Source organism: Rhinopithecus roxellana, chromosome 13 (assembly GCF_007565055.1).
Source record: "Rhinopithecus roxellana isolate Shanxi Qingling chromosome 13, ASM756505v1, whole genome shotgun sequence".
Lineage (NCBI taxonomy): Eukaryota > Metazoa > Chordata > Mammalia > Primates > Cercopithecidae > Rhinopithecus > Rhinopithecus roxellana.
In genome coordinates this window covers 79,462,830-79,484,904 of record NC_044561.1, presented here as the reverse complement: position 1 = coordinate 79,484,904, position 22,075 = coordinate 79,462,830, and the positions used below count along the sequence as shown (strand labels likewise).

The 22,075-nt window shown below is 41.3% G+C and overlaps 1 protein-coding gene across 2 annotated transcripts; it reads left to right on the top strand.

Annotated features, from left to right (window-relative positions):
* On the top strand, positions 1-14,197 carry LOC115892887 (cystatin-9-like). Of its 2 annotated transcripts, XM_030915501.1 has the most exons (3): positions 10,094-10,636; positions 12,832-12,945; positions 13,892-14,197. In XM_030915501.1, exons 1-3 carry the CDS (start codon positions 10,397-10,399, stop codon positions 13,979-13,981), a joined length of 444 nt encoding a protein of 147 aa, XP_030771361.1. In that variant the 5' UTR covers positions 10,094-10,396; the 3' UTR covers positions 13,982-14,197. The 2 variants fall into 2 exon arrangements, 1 of the variants encoding a protein (XP_030771361.1); XR_004052802.1 differs by lacking the exons at positions 10,094-10,636; positions 12,832-12,945 and adding an exon at positions 1-214 and having other exon boundaries at positions 13,892-14,023.
* Positions 14,198-22,075: the final 7,878 nt, after the last annotated feature.

The window sequence follows — 22,075 nt, the reverse complement described above, 5'->3', positions numbered from 1 at the left end:
TAGAGGAAGCAGCAGGAAGGCCCTGGGTTCTAGCTCCAGATTGACTGCAAGAACAATCCAGCAATCCCAAGAGGATCCACAGACCCTCTGAAAGAAGCAAACCACTCCTGCAGGACCCAGGAGACACCTCAACTACTGTGAGTGCCCCGACTGCAGAAGTGGGAAAGGGAGACCCTTCTCTCCTGAACTCACACCCGCAGTGGAGAAACTGAAGGTCTGTTTATGGGATAAGTTTTCTACCTTACCTGGAGCTGAGTCAATTTAGAGAGTAGAGTGAAATACAGGGGTAGAGGAAACAGCAGGAACGCCCTGGGAGCTTGCTGGGTCTCCCAAGTAGGCCACTCCTGCCTGGTGCCACAGGGATCCACCGGGAGGGCTGTCAGAGGAGCGGGGGACAAGACTCCACACGGAGAAGGAAATCTCTAGCTGAACTGTGTAACAATTTGAATGGGTGAGAAGCTTCCTGGCCAGAACTCAGGAAAGGGTGCGAATCCTGTGTGTAGACTGCACAGGCAGGGGAAAAACCAAGCCCTTTTCTTTCACAGCAAGGAGGTGGGTAGCCTGGGGCAAGTTCTCAAGCTCATTTTGCCACCACCTAGAAACAGACATGAGGCTGTTGTGGGGGTTACAGTGGGAGTGAGACCAGCCCTTCAGTTTGCATGGGAGCTGAGTGAGGCCTGTGACTGCCGGCTTTCCCCCACTTCCCTGACAACCTGCATGACTCAGCAAAGGCAGCCATAATCCTCCTAGATACACAACTCCAGTGACCTGGGAATCTCACCCCAACCCCAACAGCAGCTGCAGCAAGACCTGCCCGGGGAGAGTCTGAACTCAGGCATGCCTAGCCCCATCCCCACCTGATGGCCCTTCCATCAGGCAGCAATCAGCACAAAAATAGAACATTAAACCACTAAATCTAAGAACCCTCACAGAGTCCAATTCACCCCCACCCCACCACTTCTACCAGAACAGGTGCTAGTATCCACAGCTGAAAGACTCATAGACAGTTCACATCACAGGCGTCTGTGTAGACAACCCCCAGTACTAGCCCAGAGCTTCGTAGACTCGCTGGGTGGCTAGACCTAGAAAAGAGATGACAAACACTGCAGTTCGGCTCACAGGAACAAACACTCCCCTCTTTTCTGAGAAAAGAGGGGAGTGCTACATCAAGTGAATACCCTGTGGGACAAAATAATCTGGACAACAGCCATCAGCCCTGGACCTTCCCTCTGACAGAGCCTACCAAAATGGGAAGAAACCAGAGAACCAACCCTGGTAATATGACAAAACAAGGCTCTTTAATACTCCCCCCAAAAATCACACTAGTTCACCAACAATGGATCCACACTAAGAAGAAATCCCTGACTCATATGAAAAAGAATTCTGGAAGTCAGTAATTAAGCTAATCAGAAAGGCATCAGAGAAAAGTGAAGCCCAATGCAAGGAAATCCAAAAAACAATACAAGAAGTGAAGGGAGAAATATTCAAGAAAATAGATAGTTTAAAGAAAAAAATAGATAGTTTAAATAAAAATGTTGGAAACTTTGGACACGTGTTAGAAATGTGAAATGCTCTGGAAAAATCTCATCAACAGAATTAAACTAGTAGAAAAAAGAAATTCAGAGCTCAAAGAAAAGGTCTTAGAATTAACCCAATCCAACAAAGACAAAGACCAAAGAATAAGAAAATATAAACAAACCCTCCAAGAAGTCTGGGATTATGTTAAATGACCAAATCTAAGAATTATTGATGTTCCTGAGAAAGAAGAGAATTCTAAAAACTTGGAAAACATATTTTGGGGAATAATCGAGAAAAACTTCCCTGGCTTTGCTAGAGACCTAGACACCCAAATACAAGAAGCACAAGTAACACCTGGGAAATTCATTATTCAAAAAAGATACTTGCACACACGTGTTTATAGCAACACAATGCACAATTCCAAAACAGTAGAACCAACCCAAATGTCCATCAATCAATGAGTGGATAAAGAAACTGTGGTATATATATACAATAGAATACTACTCAGCCATAAAAAAGAATGAATTAGCAGCATATGCAGTGACCTGGATGAGACTGAAGACTGTTTATTCTAAGTGAAGTAACTCAGGAATGGAAAACCAAACATCGTATGTTCTCACAGATATGTGGGAGCTCAGCTATGAGGACACAAAGGCATAAGAATGATACAATGGACTTCGGGGACTTGAGGGGAAGAGTGAGGGGATACGAGGGGTAAAATACTGCAAATATGGTGCAGTGTTTACTGCTCAGGTGATGGGTACACCAATATCTCACAAATCACTACTAAGAACTTACTCATGTAACCAAATATCACCTGTACCCCAATAACTTATGGGAAATTAAAAATATATATAAATAAAAAATAAATAAAAAGAATGTAAGAGCTCATAGAGCTTTCAAATTAACCCCATCAGACAAGGACAAAGAAAAAAAATTGAAAGAACAAGGCTTCAAGAAATTTTGGATTATGTTAAATGGCCAAACCTAAAAACTATTGGTGTTCCTGAAGAGAAGGAGAAATCTAAAAGTCTAGAAAACTTATTTGAGAGCATATGTGAAAAAAAACCTATCTGCCCTTGCTAGAGATCTAGACATCCAAATACAAGAAGATAAAAATAACACCTGAAAAAATCTTCACAAAAAGATTATCACCTAGGCACATAGTCATCAGGTTGCCTAAAGTCAAGATGAAGGAAATAATCTTGAGAACTGTGAGACAAAAGCATCAGTTAACTTATAAAGGAAAACCTATCAGATTAACAGTAGATTTCTCAGTAGAAACCTTACATGCCAGAAGGCATTGGGGTTCTATCTTTAGCCTCCTGAAACAAAATAATTGTCAGCCAAGAATTTTGTATCCATTAAAACTAAGCTTCATAAATGAAGGAGAAATAAAATATTTTTTGGATAAACAAATGCTGAGAGAATTTGCCACTACCAAGTCAGTACTACAAGAAATGCTAAAAGGTGTTCTAAAAATCTTGAAACAAAAACTTGAAATACACCAAAATAGAACCCCCTTATAGCATAAATCTCATAGAGCCTATACAGCAATAACAGATTAAAAAAATCAAGGTACTTAGGCAATAACTATCATAATGAATAGAACAGGACCTGACATCTCAGTACTAACATTGAATGTAAATGAACTAAATGTTCCACTTAAAAGATACAGAATAGCAGAATGAATAAAAATCCACCAACCAGGTATCTGCTGTCTTCAAGAGACTCACCTGATACGTAAGGACTCAAACAAACTTAAAGTGGTGGAAGAAGGTATTACATGCAAATGAAAACCAAAAGCAAGCAGCAATAGTTTTTCTTATACCAAGCAAAACGGACTTGAAGGCAAGAACAGTGAAAAAATGCAAAGAAGGACATTATATAATGATAAAAGGATTAATCCAACAGGAAAATATCACAATCCTAAATATATATGCATCTAACACTGGAGTTCCTAAATTATTAAACAATTACCGCTAGATCTAAGAAATGAGATAGACAGAAACACAATAACAGCGGGGAACTTCAGTACTCCACTGACAGCACTAGACAGGTCATCAAACCAGAAAGTCAACAAAGTAAAAAGTGGACTTAAACTATCCCCTACAACAAATGAACTTAACAGATATTAACTCCAACCAACAACTCCAGAATATACATTCTCTTCATCAACACATGGAACATTCTCCAAGATAGACCATATGATAGGTCACAAAACAAATCTTAATAAATTTAAGAAAATCAAAATTATATCAAGTGATCTCAGATCACAGAGGAGTTTAACTAGAAATTAAATCCAAAAGAAACTCTCAAAACTGTACAAATAGATGGAAATTAAATAATCTGCTCTTCAATGATCTTTAGGTAAACATTGAAATCAAGATGGAAATTTTAAAACTCTTTGAACTGAATGATAATGGTGACACAGCTTATCAAAACCTCTGGGATATGGCAAAAGTGGCGCTAAGAGGAATGTTCATACCATTACATGCCTACATCAAAAAGTCTGAAAGAGCACAAATAAACAATCTAAGGTCACACCTCAAGGAACTAGAGAAACAAGAACAAACCAAACCCAAACCCAGAAGAAGAAAATAAATACAAAGATCAGAGCAGAACTAAATGAAAATGAAACAAAAAATACAAAATATAAATGACACAAAAAGCTGCTTCTTTGAAAAGATAAGCAAAATTGATAAGCCGTTAACAACATTAACCAAGAAAAGATGAAAAGATCAAATAAGCTCAATTAGAAATGAAATGAGAGCTATTACAACCACTACTGCAGAAATACAAAAGATCATTCAAGGCTAATATGAACACCTTTATGCACACAAACTAGAAAATCTAGAGGAGATGAATAAATTCCTGGAAATATACAATCCTCCTAGATTAAATCAGGAAGAAATGGAAACTTTGAACAGACCAATAACAAGTAGTGAGATTGAAACAGTAATAAAAATAATTGCCAATGGAAAAAAAAATCAGGACCAGATGGATTCACAGCTGAGTTCCATCAGACATTCAAAGAATAACTGTCACCAATCTTATGGAAACTATTCCAAAAGAAAGAGAAAGTGGGAATCCTTCCTAAATCATTCTGTAAAGCCAGTATCACCCTAACACCAAAACCAAGGACATAACAACAACAAAAAAAAACTACAGACCAATATCTCTGATGAACATAGTTGCAAAAATCCTCAACAAAATACTAGCTAACTGAATCCAATGGTATATCAAAAAGATAATACCCATAATAAGTGGGTTACCACGCCTTAGTTCCATATTTATGCTATGAGGAGGATCTCTAGGTGAAAGATCTCTACAAGGAAATACCAGGGATGCAGTGATGACTTAACATACACAATTCAATAAGTGTGATATGATACATCACATAAACAGAATTACAAATGAAAATCATATGATCATCTCAATAGATGCAGAAAAATCATTTGACAAAATCCAGTATCATTTTATGATGAAAGCCCTCAGCACAAATGGCCTAGAAGAGACAAGGTAATAAGAGCCATCTATCACAAACCCACAGCCAACATTATGATGAATGGGGAAAAGTTGAGAAATGCTCCCCCAGTTCTCTTAATACCCCTTTCAGTGATAGAAAGATGAGCCAGACAAAATCAACAGAAACATTCAAAGGTAAAAGACACTCTAGAGTTCCAAACAGACCTAACTGATATTTAGAGAATATTCAATCCAACTGCTACAGAATATACATTCTTCTCATCAGCACATGAAACGTTCTCCAGGATAGGCCATATGCTAGGCCACAGAAAAAAAACTAACAAATTTCAAAATGTTGATATCATATCAAGTGCCTTTTCTGCCACAATGGAATAAAACTAGAAATCAATAACAAGAGGAATCTTGGAAATTATACAAACACATGTAAGTTAAGCAACATTCCTAAAGGATCATTGGTTAATGAAGAAATTAACCGAGAAGTTTAAAATTTTCTTAAAACAAATGAAAATGGAAACACAACATATCAAAATCTACAGTTAAGGGAGTTCTAAGAGGCAGGGTTATAGCAATAGATGCCTATACAAAAAATGTAGTCATATTTCAAATATTTCGGCCTAATAATGCAGCTCAATATATTAGAAAAGCAGAAACAAACCAAATCCAAAATTAGTAAAAGGAAGGAAGTAACAAATATCAAAATTGAGAATTTAAAAAATACAAAAGATTAAAAAAACAATGCTATTCTTTTGAAAAGATAAAATCAACAAACTTTTATCTAGACTAAGGAAAAAAGAAGACTCAAATAAATATAATCGAAAACAAAAACAGAGACATAACAACTGATAATATATAAATATAAAGGATCGTTAGAGACTATTATGAACAAATATGCAGCAAAAAATGAGGAAAACCTAGGGGAAGTGAATACATTCCTGGATACATATAACATACCAAGAAGAATCAAGAAAAAATAGAAAACCTAAACAGATCAACAACAAGTAATAAGATTAAAGCAGTACTAAAAAGTCTCCCATCAAAGAAAGCCTAGGGCCTGAGAGCTTCACTGCTAAATTCTACCAAACATGTAAAAAAGTACTGTCAATTCTATTCAAACTATTTCAGAAAATAAAAAAGAACAGAATACTTCCAAGCTCTTTCTACAAAGACAACATTACTCTGATACCAAAACCAGTTAAGGATACAATAAGAAAAACAAAAACCTACAGGCTAATACCCTTAGTGAACACAGGAGCAAAAAATCCTCAACAAAGTGCTAGCAAATGAAAATACAACAACACATATAAAAGATCATTCACCATGACTAAACGGGATCCACTCCAGGGATGCAAGGATGGGTCAACATATGCAAATTAATAAATATGACATATTACATTAACAAAATCGAAGACAAAAACCATATGGTCATTTCAATAGATGCTGAAAAACATTAGACAAAATTCTACATCTTTTCATGATAAAAGCTCTCAACACAACAAGCTTAAAGGAACATACCTCGAAACGAAGGCCAAAATAAAGGCTGTGGGTTTGTTATATATGGTTTCTTTCCTTTAATATCTGGAACAAGACCTCCACCGCTTTTATTCAATGTAGTACTCAAAGTCCTGACCAGAGCAATTAGGCAAGAGAAAGAAATAATGGGCATCCGCATTGGAAAGGAAGATTCAAATTATTCTTGTTCACAGATGACATGTTATGATATTTAGGAAAAGCTAAAGACGTCATCAAAAACCTGTGAGAACTGCTAAATGAATTCAGTTAAGTTGAAAACACAAAATCAACGTACAAAGATCAGTAGCACTGACATATACCAACAACGAACTGAAAAGGAAACCAAGAATGCAATCAAATTTACAATAGCTACAAAAATGTAAAATAATTAGAAATAAATTTACCTCAAGAAGTAAAAGATGTCTACAAAAATCTATAAAGCATTAATGAAATAAATGGAAGAGGAAATTAAAAAATGGAAAGATATTTATGCTCATAAATTGGAAGAATTAATGTTGTCAAAATGTCAATACTAACCAAAGCTATCTACAATTTCAATGCAATCCTTATTCAAAATATCAATGACATTCTTCACAGAAAAGGACAGAAATATCTGAAAGTATCTATAGTGCCACAAAAGACCTCAAATAGCCAGGGCAATCCTTAGCAAAAATAACAAGGCAGGGAACATCAAAATATACCTGTCTTCAAATTGTAGTACAATACTACAGTAACCAAACAGCATGGCCCTGGCATAAAAACAGACACATAGACCAATGGAACAGAATAGAGAACCCAAATATAAATCCACATGTTCACAGCCAACTCATTTTCAACAAAGATGCCAAGAAAACCCATTGGAAAAGGAACAGTGTCTTCAATAAATGCTGCTGGAAAAACTGGATGATCATATGCAGAAAAGTGAAGCTAGACCCCTACCTCTCACTATATATATTAAAACAAACACAAAAATGGATGGAACGCTTAAATTTAAGCCTTGAAACTATGAAACTTCTAGAAGAAAGCATTGGGAAAACATTTCAGGACACTGGTGTGGGCAAAAACTTTTTGGGTAAGAATTCAAAAGCATAGCCAACAAAAACAAAAATAAACAAACAGGATTACATGAAGCTAAAAAGCCAATGCACCACAAGGAAGGCTGAATGGGACTTACTTTCCTGTCCCTTTGTATGCCTTATAATTTTTTTGGAAAACTGGTCATTTAAATGTTAAATTGTGGCAACTCCAGGAGTCTGAGTCTGCTTTCTCCTTAAGATTTATTGCTGCTTACTATGGACTGTAGTTGTGTCTTTGTGTAGCGACTTTTCTAAACTATTTCTGTGAAGAGTGTGTTACTTGTCAATGTGGTGAAAGTCACTAAACAACTGTGACCACAACACCCTTCCACAACTAGCCCACTCGGTGTGTGTATTGGGGCACACCTTCAGTGCGTAGGCCACCCACACCTTGGTCCTGGTCATGGATTTTTGCTTGCACTGAGGTTGAAAGTCAGGCAGAGAGGGAAGCTCGGGGCCACCTGAGGTCTTTGTTGACCTGTCTCTTGTTTTTGAAAAGACCAAAGGCACATCTATGAGCTACAACTGTGTCAACTTGCACCGTTATTTTTGTGTCATTATGTCATTTTCCAATCTCGGTTTTTGGGGAACCCACGAGAAGGTTTCATTCCTGTGTAACTGATGCAGTGGTAAGGAATCCTGTAGTGCTGGCTTCTGCTTCACAATTATAAGCAAGACTTTGCCAAGTGAAAAGGAAAGTGTGAATCTTGTGTTATGCATCCCTTGACTTGTGAGTTGTGTTTGATTGAAAATCTTTCTCATGTGAAAATCTTTCACAACTCAGTAGAGCTCACAAATAATTTTGCAAATAGTTGTGTGGTTGAGCTGTTTGTTTGCCATGGTTAAATAAATATGAGGAGAATGGGTCAGCTGGGTGTGATCCAGACCAGTGACATTTCAACAACGCAATAGGGGCCAACATAGTGGCTCACGCCTGTAATCCCAGCACGCTAGGAGGCTGAGGTGGGAGGATCACTTGAGGCCAGGAGAGTTCGAGACCAGCTTGGGCTACATGGCAAAACCCCATCTCTACTAAAAATACAAGGAATTAGCCAGGTGTGGTGGAATGCGCCTGTAATCTCAGCTACTCGGGAGGCTGAGGCAGGAGAATTTCTTGAACCCGGGAGGCAGAGGTTGCAGCAATGAGCCAAGATCACACCACCGCACTCAAGCCTGGGCAACAGAGCGAGACTCCAAATAAATAAATAAATAAATAAATAAATAATAAACAAACAACGCAGTAGAGCCAGATTTCACCTGTGATCATTGCTAATCAGGACACAGGTTTCACCTTCTCTGTGTCACCTACTTCCTGGAGTCGAGGCAGAGGATTAAGATGCAGGTGGCATACGGCTTCTGTACAGCAGCTCCCCACCCGCTAGCTACTATCTTCTGTGTGTGATGAGTGGGGTCTCCTGTGAGGAGACACTCAAGACCACCCCGGTGTTGGATCAGGCAGCATGACTCTCTTCACCTGTAGCTTTCTTGACCTGGCCAGTGCTGTGCTAGTGTGGACAGATGCAGTGACGCTCTTCCAGGGCCTGGTCCTGCTATGCTCTGGGAACATGGTTTGGGACACAGTCAGAGCAGGTTTTGTAGAATCAGTCTTCCTGACTTGGGACTGAACTTTCTATTCTGTTATCTGGCAACAATGCGAGGATATTGCCTATGTCGCGCAGCCATAGTCTTCTCAGTCAAACTCAAAGCTCTCACTTTTGCATACTTCACCTGTCCTGCACTATTTAATGTTCATTCTTACAGCCACGAAATATTATTTCCTCTTTCAGATTAGTTATTGCCAGGAAATTGATTAAAAGTGACCACCTAGTATCACCCAAGTGCTGGCGAAATATCTCACTCTAGAACACCAAGAAGGATAATCAGATGGAGACAAAAATGATCAAGGGATGGAAGAATGGTCCAACCTCTATCTCATTGAGGCAGAAACATGTTATCTCCCAGGGAAGTGTTTAAAAATTTGGTCTAGAATGGTATTCCAGTCTGATAAGACATGAGTGTGTGTGGTGGGGCTGCAGATGTAGGGCGGTGGGCCCTGTGGAAACCTTGGCTCTGGCTCAGCTGGAACCAGGGCTGACAAGGCTGAGAAATGCAAGCAGGGCTGGGCTGGGCATGACCAGGCTGGGGCCTCAGGACTTGGATCTCTGTCTTTTCTGCCCTTTTCTCACAATACTCATTGTCCATCCCAGGTCAAAATGGTTGATAAAAATTGCCTTTTTTTTTTTTTTTTTTTTTTTTTGTCATTTTTTTCCCTTGGTTCCCAGAGTATAACTGCTGAGGTATTATACAACAAAAGAACAAACTGATATCTTAGTTATTTTTCTGAACAATGGAGAACCGCTCTTTGACTGGGTGAAGGAGGGGAGAGTGAGAGCCGAGATGTCCGCAGGTCTTTTCTCAGTTCGCTGTGGGAGGCGAAGACAGAATCATCCAAGGACACCAGTCTCCTGAGGACACCCAGAACCTGTGGGTTCTGAAGAAGCAGCTTTCAAAGCTAGTGGCAGAGGGTAGCTCCTCTCCTGCCTGTGGCTTGCACTGGCCTTGAGAGTATAGGGCAGAAGGATAGCAGATGAGTGACTCCGCATCCAGAGCTGCCTCCCTTTAATCCAGGATCCTGCCCTTCCCGTCCTGTAGGAGTGCCTGTCGGTCGCCAGTGTGGGGTGAGACAAGTTCGTCCCACAGGGCTATCTGAGCAGATGAGATTAAGGCCTGGGTCTCTGCTCAGTTAACTCCTGTGGGCACAGGGGCTGGGAAGAGCAAAGGCAGGGGTGCCTATAGTCAGCACCATGCTGGGCCTGCCGTGGAGGGGAGCTCTGCCCTGGGTGCTGCTGCTGCTTCTCTTAGGCTTCCAGCTCCCGCTGATCCATGCCTGGCATTTCCACGAGCAAAGGGACTGTGACGAATACAATGTCATGGCTCGTTACCTCCCTGCCACAGTGGAGTTTGCCGTGCACACATCCAACCAACAGAGTAAGGACCATTATGCCTACAGACTGGTGCAAATCTTGAATTCCTGGAAGGAGCAGGTTGGTGACCACATACCCTCCTGCCCTGGCATCTGATATATGATGCTCAGTGAAAAATGGGAGTGGGGTGGGAGCGGAGGGTCTTATTGAAGAGTCTTGTTCACCAATTGTAGTCCATACTTAAGAAAATACAAGGTAGTTTAGTTAATTTTTGATTTTGAAAACATCTATGTTAGAAACTTTAAATAATTTGATGCTAATCGACTCTCGCGCAAAACATATTGTTTAATCTCCATCTTTTTATGACATTATTTAACTGAAGAATGACTCTAAAATGAGGACTACCAAGTCAATGAAGATACAGAATAAGGAAAAGGGCTGAACAGGAAATGTGAATAGAGAGAAATTGAGAAATATTTCCAAAAAATGTAATAAAAAAGAGATAATTTAAAAAAATAAAAGTTTAAAAAGAAAACAGTAAGGGTTCAGGAGCTTTTGCTTATTAGAAACCCCTACCAGTCCCGAAAGACCTCTGGGTGGTCAGTTCCTCTTTGCTGATTTCCACCGTCTCTGGGCTCCTTAGTGTGTCTGCACTTAACAAACTGAAGGTTGTTTTACACTCTTCCTCAGACCACAGGTCTTAATCCTAAATGTTCTCCTTTTGATGAAGTCACTACAGAATGCAATCAGGAATGCACTGTTCATCTGTGCTGCAGGCATGAACAATGAAAACAGTCACCAAGAAGAGGACTTTTTTTTTTTTTTTTTTTTTTTTGAGATGGAGTCTAGCTCTGTCGCTAGGGCTGGAGTGCAGTGGCGCCATCTCCGCTCACTGCAAGATCCGCCTCCCGGGTTCAAGTGATTCTCCTGCCTCAGCCTCCTGAATAGCTGGGATTACAGGCACCCGCTACATGCCTGGCTAATTTTTTGTATTTTTAGTAGAGACGGGGTTTCACTATGTTGGTCAGGCTGGTCTTGAATTCCTGACCTCGTGATCCACCTGCCTTGGCCTCCCAAAGTGCTGGGATTACAGGCATGAGCCACTGTGCCCAGCTAAGTAGAGGACTTCTAGTTGGGTGGAGAGGCAAAAATGCTCTTTCTCCCTCATTATTGAAATGCTGCAAGAAGAGCAAAAGGACCCCAACCCTGCACTGAGCTTAAGCCTCCGGAAAGACCCTGTGGAAGGCCCTGGCTGATTCTCTGACCCCTGCTCTCTGGGCTGGAGTCTGCCACATGGGCTCTTGGACGTGACAATTCCAGAGTCAGTTTTGGAGTTGGGGAAATGGACAGATAGGGAGAAAGGGGATGGAATGAAGTGAAACTGAATGGAGTGAGAAGAAGAGCAAGGTACACTTTGCAATAGGGCAGATGGCGTCTCCTTTCCTTCTTCTCTTCTCTTCTCTCTTTTGTTTTCTTTTCTTTTCTTCTTTTCTTTCTGAGATGGAGTCTCACCCTGTCGACCAGGCTGCAGTGCAATTGTGCGATCTCAACTCACTGCAACCTCTGCCTCCTGAGTTCAAAGGATTCTCCTGCCTCAGCCTCCCTCCCGAGTAGCTGGGATTACAGGCACCTGCTACCATGCCCAGTTAACTTTTGTATTTTTAGGAGAGATGGGTTTTCACCATGTTTGCCAGGCTGGTCATGAACTCCTGACCTCGTGATCCACCCGCCCCGGCTTCCAAAAGTGTTGAGATTACAGGTGTGAGCCACCACGCCCGACCCCAGATGGTGTTTCTTGAAGCCATTTTCCCAAGGATGTGTGCCTGTGTGTAGTGGGAGTGCTGGGTGGCATTCTTGCTTTTTTTTTTTTTTCCCGGGAGGTCAGGGAAGGTTTGACAACACGCTGTAGATGGGGCTCCCTCTGTCCCAGGGCTGAGGTTACCCTGAAAGCTCTTGGAGAGCCAACACCCTCCCCAGGGACATAGCGCCATCTTCTGGAAATGCAGCTGCAGGTTCAGACACTGACTGAGACTGAAGCTGGGGTCTCACCATGGGAGACTGGGAAGTGCATCAGGAAACAGGGATACATTCACGGGTTATGACTCACCCTGTGTCTGCCCTGGGGCCACCATGCCCATCCGCTTTTTGCTCTTAACTCCCCAATCTAAGGAAGATCTCCTGACTCCAGGCCCATGGACGAGCTCCCTAATGGAGAAGAGTATTGGGACTTCTCCCACACAAATGACATCTTCACCAGCAGCTACTTAGGGGCAAAAAGGAGGGCGTGATCACATTAATCTCTCTGTGTGCAATAGGTAGAGTCCAAGACCGTATTCTCAATGGAGCTACTGCTGGGGAGAAGTAGGTGTGGGAAGTTTGAAGATGACATTGACAACTGCCCTTTTCAAGAGAGCCCAGAGCTGAATGATGTAAAAAAAGATACCAGCTTCCCTCCTGGGCACAGCTGTGGATGCCAAGTGGGGTGTGGTCTGGGCACGGGTGCAGCTGACAAAGAGACTTAGAGGAGTGAGCCCGCAGCAGCCTCTACCAGGCTGCCCTGCTTGTGCCTTAGTGGGGAGCACAGAGGGGCAGGCAGCCAGGGGTCCACTTGCAGGCTCCTGGCCAATCTGAGTTTCTCAACTCTGCCCTGTCACGCCACTGCAGCTGCCTGCGTCCAGGGCACATTGGCCTTCAGACTCCTCTTTCCCCCTGGGCTCCCAGTCTCTTGGGTCCAGTAAGAAGCTGTCCCCTCTCTGCTCTTCCTCCCCTGCCTTCTGGAAGAACCTGGGATCTGACATCACCTCTGTCTGTGGATGCAGTTCTCAGGGTGTCCCTACCCTCCCCTAGACCCAAGAGTGGTGGAGGCTGAGAAGGAGCCCCACTACCCTCCCACCAGGCCCTGGCCAGGGCCCTTCTGAGCTGCAGCACCTGCTCTAGGGGACAAGCTCCAAGTAAAGCCTGGCTCTGGGAAAACCCTTCCTATGCTTAATCAACTCCTTTACTGTAATATTAACAAATAGGTAGCTAATTGCTTAAATCTGGGAACTGCTTCCACTGGGACAACACATTCTCCTGCTGCTCTTGGGTGCAGGGATCACACCAGGACAGCCCAGGGTTCCCCTGAGGGCCACTGCTAGGGAGTGGGACACATGGCACGACTGCCCCTGGGTCAGAAGAGAGCTGCAGTTCAGCTCAAACCTCCAGAACAGCCCAGGACTCAGGCTTGGGGGCAGCACCTGATGGCCAGAGCCCCTGTCTTCCCACTGCTTGACCTGGGAAAGGGCAATGTGGAGAGGAAGCCATTGTTCAGAGCTTGAGCCAGGAGCTTCCTGAGCCTCCCTGATCCATTATCCCTTCCTGTGCTTGTTCTCTCAGACTTTCACCTGCTTCTTCACCATCAGCACCAGGCCATGGAGGACATACTTCAGCCTCCTGAACAAGACCTGCTTGGAGGGATTCCACTAAGTGAAACCTACTCACAGGCCTGGCCATGTGCTGCTCCCACATACCGTGGACATCAGCATTTCTCTCCTGACGACTCTTCAGTGGCTGAGCAGCTTTGTACTTGTTTGCTTTCCTATTTTGCACGTGCTTGAGATCTTAGACCAGCGTTTTAGAAAATCCACACATCTTGAGCCTAATCATGTAGTATAGATCATTAAACATCAGCATGCTAAGAAACTTTGTGTGCTATAGTTCTTGATAAAAAGGGCTGCGTGTTTGATGGAGTTATTCTCAGCAGGGCAAACAAGTATGATCTGGGTAGATGGACTCCTGAGCCAGCTCCAGGTGGCACAAGTGATACATGTGAGCTGCTGTCTCAGGGTTCACAGCCAATAACCCATGTGGCCAGAGGTGCAATGACTCTCCTCTCAGGCACCTCACGTGCTTGGATGAGCTCAGACATGGCCTTGGGCTCCCCTGGTCTTGTGGCCTCTGCTCTTGAAGTGTGGCTCACATGCCTTTCCTGATCCATGGCAGGTTGGTGGGTGGAAGAAAGACTTCTAGGCTCACCCTCGTAAAGTGGTCCCGACGTGTGAGGCAGCAGCAGCATCTTTGGAAAATCTCTTAGAAATGCTGAACCTCAAGGCCTACCCGCCTTTGGAAAATAAGTCTGCATTCTCGCAAATCCGCAGGGGTTCATGAACCTGGATAACAGCATAAGAAACATGAAAGAGCAGCATCAAGTAGAATGGAAGATACATAAGATATAAAGGTATAGGATTTGTTCAAGAAAGAAATCAAGACCAAGCTACTTTCCCCCAGAGGGGAGGGATTTTCCAGTACTGGATGTGCAGAGGCATGGGAGAGGTAGGAAGGGAGTGAGAGAACTTTGTACTTAGCAGAGGATTAACTAACTGCTTAACTTCTGAACCAACCTAGGTAGACAGAAAACTTTCAGGAATACAGGAATTAAATTGCCTGCTTTTCAAGTTCAATTACTTGGGACATTTTCACAATGTTTATTATAACAAAAATCCATGGAGTGATGTCAACAAGATGGCAGAATAGAAATTTTCCACATTCATCCCTTCATGAATACCTCAATTTCAACCTACCTATAAATAAAATACCCTCACAGGAGCTCATCAAACCAAGTGATAGATTGTAACACTTGGATAGCACAGAAATAAGAATAAAATATTGAAGCGAGCAGTAAGGAGAGTTTTATACAACCCACATCACCCTTCTTCTTACTCCAGGCTATACACTGTGAACAGAAATATCCCCTATGTGAAGGAAGGTGAGGGAGTATTGAACTTTGCCTCAGACTTCAACACTGCACCTACCACAGTAAAACAAGTGCTAGGAAGTCCCACAGGACCCCAGTCTTCAGGTGGGCACCATGGTCCAAGGCTACAGCCCCACCCCAACACCAAGACAGCTATTGTGGTCCCAGGTTTCAGGCCAATCCCAGCACTAGGTTAGCTCCTATGGATACAGGCTCCAAGCTGGCTCCTCAGAGTTAGTCTTCAGGTCTAACTCAGCACCTGTCCAGTTACTAAAATCCTTGACTTCAGGTCAGCACCAGAAGACTGAGCATACAAGCCTACATATACTCAAGACCATCCCCTGTGATCCTGTGCTCCAGTAAACCCAAAGATCAGGACTATCTCAAAAGTTGCCACTGCCAGTCCAGCCTCTGCAAACCCAGGTTCTAGGATTTCCCTTGCACACCCAGTTTCTAGGCCTGCCCACACAGCCCTAGGACCCAGGCCTGTACCCACACATTCAGCCTTCAGGATGACCCCAGATCCAAACCCGGTCCTGTGCCCCAGGCTCCAAGCCAGTCCTTATGAATCTAACCTCCAGGCCCGCATGCACACATCCAGCCTCCAGTCTGGCTTCTGTAGCCCTATGCTCCAGCCTAGACCTTGCAGACCCAGGTTCTAGGACTCCAATGCATTACACTGCCCCAGGACCCAGGCTGGTTCCCAGAGTGCCAGGCTCCAGTCCCAAGATCAAGACATGTTTCAGTGTACCTGGGTCCAGAACCACACCAGTAGACTCCTGCACAAGCTTTCCCTGTGGACCAAGGGTCAAGAAACACCCCTGTGGACTCAGTCTCCAGGACAGCCTCTGAAAACTGAGGACCTAGGCCTACAGCCATGGATGCTGGTTCTTGGATTTCTCCAGGGCTAGCTAGAATCTATACATTCAGGCTCCAGTTCCATCACAGATGCCACGCCCATCCCAGTACCTGGCTGGACACTCCAGACACAGATTCAGGACTTCCTCTGTGCCAAGTCAGCCTCTGTGGACCCAGGATTCAGGCTTGCCCAGTTAATTCAGGCTTCCTGCCCAACCACATGGAGAAAGGCTATAGAACCATCATTGTAGACCCAATCAACAGGTCAATCCTGGTGAACCCAGGCTGCAGGCCCAACCCTATAGAACCAAGCACCAGGCGAGCCTGCCCGAGAACTCCAGCAACAAGCTTACCATGGACCATGCCAGATGCCTGTCCAGAATTCTGGACAAGATGATTGGTGATGGGTTTTTCCTGTCAAAGTCAGTCTATATTTATTGGAACAAGTGCCTACTTGAAATGCACAGTCACCAACACATGGCCATAAGGATTACAAACAATCAGGGAAACATGACACTACCATAAAAATAAAGCACCAGTAAGTCACCCTAAAAAATGGAGATTTACAAATGTCTGACAAAAAATTCAAAGTAATTATATTTCAATGTTCAGTGAGCTACAAGATAATATCAAAATATACATAAAAAATCAGTAAAAATGTACACAGACAAAATTATAAGATCAAAAAAGAGAGAAAACCATAGAAAAGAACCACACAAATTCTGGAGCTAAAGACGAATTAACTAAACTGAAAAATTTCTTCAAATAACTTCAACAGTAGACTTGATTAACCAGAAGAAAGGATCAGTGATATTAAGACCAGGTTATTTGAAATTACCCTGTGAGAGAAAAAAACCAAAAAGCACAAAAACAGTGAATAAGTCCTACAGGAGTTATAGAAAACTATCAAGCAAACCAATGAATGCAATACAAGTGTCCCAGAGGAACACAGAAAAGGAAGAGGCAGGAATCATCTTTAAGTAAATAATGGCAGAAAATTTTTCAAATCCGGAGCTAGAAATTAACATAGAAATTCAGGAAGCCCAAATAACCCTAAATAAATTAAATACAAAGTGATTTTTACCAATGCATTATAATACAATTTTCAATTGCCAAAGGCAAAGAGAATTTTGAAAGCATCAAGAAAAAATCAACTTGCCACATACAAGAGAATCTTCACAAGATTATCCTCTGATTTCTCAGCAGAGACCTTAAAAGTCAGGACAAAGCTGAGTTACACATTAAATAAACTGAAATAATTTTTTTTAATTGGCAACCAATAATACTATAACTAACAAATCTGTCCTTCAGAAATGAAGAAGAAACAAGAATTTTCTCAGACAAATTAAACTGTGGAAGTTCATCACCACCAGACCTGCTTTAAAAGAAATGCTGGCCCAGCATGGTGGCTCACACCTGTAATCCCAGCATTTTGGGAGGGCTAGGTGGGTGGATAATGAGGTCAGGAGCTTGAGACTGGCCTGGCCAAGATGGTACTGAAATACAAAAATTAGCCTGGCATGTTAGTGGGTGCCTGTAATCCCATCTACTCTGGAGGCTGAGGCAGGAGAATTGCTTGAACCCAGGAGGAAGAGGTGGAGGTTGCGGTGAGCCAGGATCGCTCAAGAGTAAGACTCCGTCCAAAAAAAAAAAAAAGAAAGAAAAGCTAAAGAACAGTCTTTTAGCTGAAAGAAAACAAAACAATACTCATTGGTAGCATATTAATATATGAAAATAAAAATCTCCCTAGTGAAACTAAGTACATACTGAAATTCAGAATACTCTAATACTATAATGATAATTTGCAAATCTCTTATATCTTTAGTATGAAGATTTTAGGACAAAACTCTTTGAAATAATAGTAGCTACAATGATTTGTTAAGGCAGTGGTTCCCAACCTTTTTGGCACCAGGAACCAGTTTCATAGGAGACAATTTCTCCATGGACTGGGGGGGTAGGGAGCAGGGGATGGTTTTGGTATGAAATTGTTCCACTCCAGCCGGGCGCGGTGGCTCAAGTCTGTAATCCCAGCACTTTGGGAGGCCGAGACGGGTGGATCACGAGGTCAGGAGATCGAGACCACCCTGGCTAACACGGTGAAACCCTGTCTCTACTAAAAATATACAAAAAACTAGCCGGGCGAGGTGGTGGGCGCCTGTAGTCCCAGCTACTCAGGAGGCTGAGGCAGGAGAATGGCGTAAAGCCAGGAGGCGAGCTTGCAGTGAGCTGAGATCTGGCCACTGCACTCCAGCCCGGGCGACAGAGTGAGACTCTGTCTCAAAAAAAAAAAAAAAAAAAAAAAAAGAAATTGCTCCACTCCAGGTCACCAGGCATTAGTTAGATTCTCATAAGGAGCATACAACCTAGATCCCTCTCATGTGCAGTTCACACTCCTGTGAGAATCTAATGCCACTGCTGACCTGACAGAAGGCAAAGCTCAGGTGGTAATGCTTGCTCAGCCACTGCTCACCTCCTGCTGTGTAACCTGCTTCCTGAAAGGCCACAGACCGGTACCAGTCTGCGGCTCAGGGGCTGGGGACCCCTGTGTTAAGGGATATATACATTAAAAGATGTAAACTGTGACATCAAAATCATAAAATGCTAGGAGAAGAGTGTAGAGTTTTTCAACGTAATTGAAGTTAAGTTATTATTGGCTCAACATAGCCTGTTATAACTAAAATATATTTTGTGTAAGCCTCATGGTAACCAAAACTAAAAACCTATAGTAAATAAAGAAAATATTGGAAGTAAAAATTCAGGCTGAGTGCGGTGGCTCACGCCTGTAATCCCAGCACTTTGGGAGGCTAAGGTAGGCGGATGATGAGGTCAGGAGATCGAGATCATCCTGGCTAACATGGTGAAACCCCATCTCTATTAAAAACACAAAAAATTAGCTGGGCATGGTGGTGTGCACCTGTAGTCCCAGCTACTTGGAAGGCTGAGGCAGGAGAATGGCATGAACCTGGGAGGCAGAGTTTGCAGTGAGCTGAGATCATACCACTGAACTCCAGCCTGGGCAACAGAGTGAGACTCCATCTCAAAAAAAAAAAAAAAAATCAAAGCATACTACTACATAAAATCATCTAATCATAAAGGAAGAAAACAAGAGAGGAAGAAAGAAAAAAATCTACATAACAGCCAGAAAACAATTATCAAAAGGGCAGTAGTAAGTCCTTACATATCAATACTTACCTTGAATGTGAATAGTTTATAATCTTTAATCAAAAGACATGGAATGGCTGAATGGATAAACAAATAAGATCCATGTCTATGCTGCTTACAAGAGATTCATCTTACCTTAAATGTATGAATAGGTGGAAAGAGATGAAAAAAGATATTCTATGCAAACAAATCAAAAGAGAACAGAGATACCTATACTGATAGCAGTTCAAATAAACTTTAAGTCAAAAATACTTAAATAACACAAAGAAGATCCTCATAATACATTAATTGATTCATTAAGAGTATATAATAATTATAAATGCAAATACACCAGGCATCTATCTGAGCACCTAAACATGTAATTCAATAGTTAATAGAATTAAAGGGAGATGTAGATTGCAACACAATAAGAGTAGGGAACTTCAATATTTCTACTTCCCACAATGAGTAGATTATCCAGACAGACAACAATAAGGAAACATTATAATTGAACTATTCCCTGGACCAAATGACCTCACAGGTATGTCCACAACATTCCAGCCACCAGAAGTGGAATATGCATTACTTTCAAATGCACAAACAACAATCTCCAGATACATTTTACATTAGGCAAAAAAATTTTCAAATTTAAGAAGAGTGAAATCATTATCAAGTATCCTTTCTGAGCACAATGGTATGAATCTACAAATCAATATGAGAAAGATTTTTTAAAATTTCCAAATAATGTGAAAATTAAAAGATGTGCTTCTGAATAATCAATGGGTAAATTAATGAATTAAAAGGGAAATTTGAAATTATCTTGAGACAAACAAAAATAAAAACACAACATACCAAAACTTATAGAATGCAGCAAAAAGTGGTTGTAAGATGGAAATTTATAGCAACAAATGTCTATATCAAATAAGAAAAAACCTAGGCCGGGCGCGGTGGCTCAAGCCTGTAATCCCAGCACTTTGGGAGGCCGAGACAGGCAGATCACGAGGTCAGGAGATCGAGACCATCCTGGCTAACACGGTGAAACCCCGTCTCTACTAAAAAAAAATACAAAAAACTAGCCGGGCGACTTGGCGGGCGCCTGTAGTCCCAGCTACTTGGGAGGCTGAGGCAGGAGAATGGCATAAACCCAGGAGGCGGGGCTTGCAGTGAGCTGAGATCCGGCCATTGCACTCCAGCCTGGGCGGCAGAGCAAGACTATGTCTCAAAAAAAAAAAAAAAAAGAAAAAGAAAAAAACCTCAAATAAACATCCTAATATTGCACCTCAAGATGCCAGAAAAAGAAAAATAAACTAAGCCCAGACTTAACAGCAGGAAGAAAATTATAAGATCAGACAAGAAAGAAATAAAATGGAGACTAGGAAAACAATGAAAAGTATCAACAAAGCAAAAATTGTTTTTTTAAAAAGATAAACAAAGTTGACAAACCTTTAGCTAGACTAGGAAAAAAAGAGAAGAGTCAAATAAATATAATCAGAAAGGAAAAGCAAGATATTACAACTGATACCACAGAAACACAAAGGATCTTAAATGACTTCTATGGACAATTATGTGCCAGCAAATTGTGTACAGTAAAAAAAATGGAAAAATTTCTGGAAACATACAAGCTACCAAGCCTGATTCATGAAGAAATAAAAAATTGGAAGAGACCAAGAATGAGTAAAAGAACTGAATTAGTAATAAAACATCTCCTGTCATAAAAAGCCCAGAAATTGGTGGCTTCACTGGTGAATTCTATCAAACATTTAAAGAAGTAATACCAATTCCTCTCAAAGTATTTCCCAAAATTGAAGAGAACAGACTATTTACAACTTTATTTTATAAGGCTACCATTACTCTTCTATGAAAGCCAGAGAATGACAATGTAAGGAAAGAGAATTACAGGCCAATATCCCCAATGAGCATAGATGCAAAATTCCCCAATAAAATATCATAATGTCAGTTCAGCAGCATGGTAAAAGGATGATTTACCATAATCTATTGGGATTTATCCCTGAAATGCAAGGATGGTTCAGCATATGAAAATCTATAAATGTGACACACCACATTAACAGAATGGAAAACAAAAAACAAATGATAGATTCTCATATCTCAATATGATTCAGTATATGCTCAATAGATTCAGTATATGCATTTCACAAAATTCAACATCCTTTCATGAATAAAAACCCTCAAAAATTAGGTATAAAAATCTCTCAATAGAGCATATGTCCAAACCACAGCTAACATTATACTCAATGTTGAAATTTGATTTTTTTTTCTCTAAGATCAAGCAAAAGAAAAGAATGTTCACTCTTGCCACTTCTATTTAATGTAGTACTGGAAGTCACACCATAGCAATAAGGCAAGATAAAGAAAAGTCACCCATATCAGAAAGGAAGAAGTTTAATAGTATCTGTTTAGAGATGACATTATCTTTCATATGGAAAATCCTAAAGACTCCACACAAAAAAACTGTTATAACTAATAAAAAATTCAGTAAAACTTCAGGATATAAAATCAACATACACAAATCAGTAGCTTTTCTATATGATAACAACAACCTATTTTACACAAAATATGTACTACTTAGAAGTAAATTTAACCAATAAAATGAATGATCTGTAAACCAAAAACTATAAAACATTGATAAAAGAAACTGAAGAAGACACAAATAAATAAAAAGATATTCCATGTCCATGGATTGGGAGAATAAATATTGTTAAAATGACCATATTACCCAAGTGTTCTATGGATTCAATGCAATAGCTACTAAAATTCTAATGATGCTTTTTACCTAAACAGAAAAAGCCATCCTAAATTTGTATGAGAAC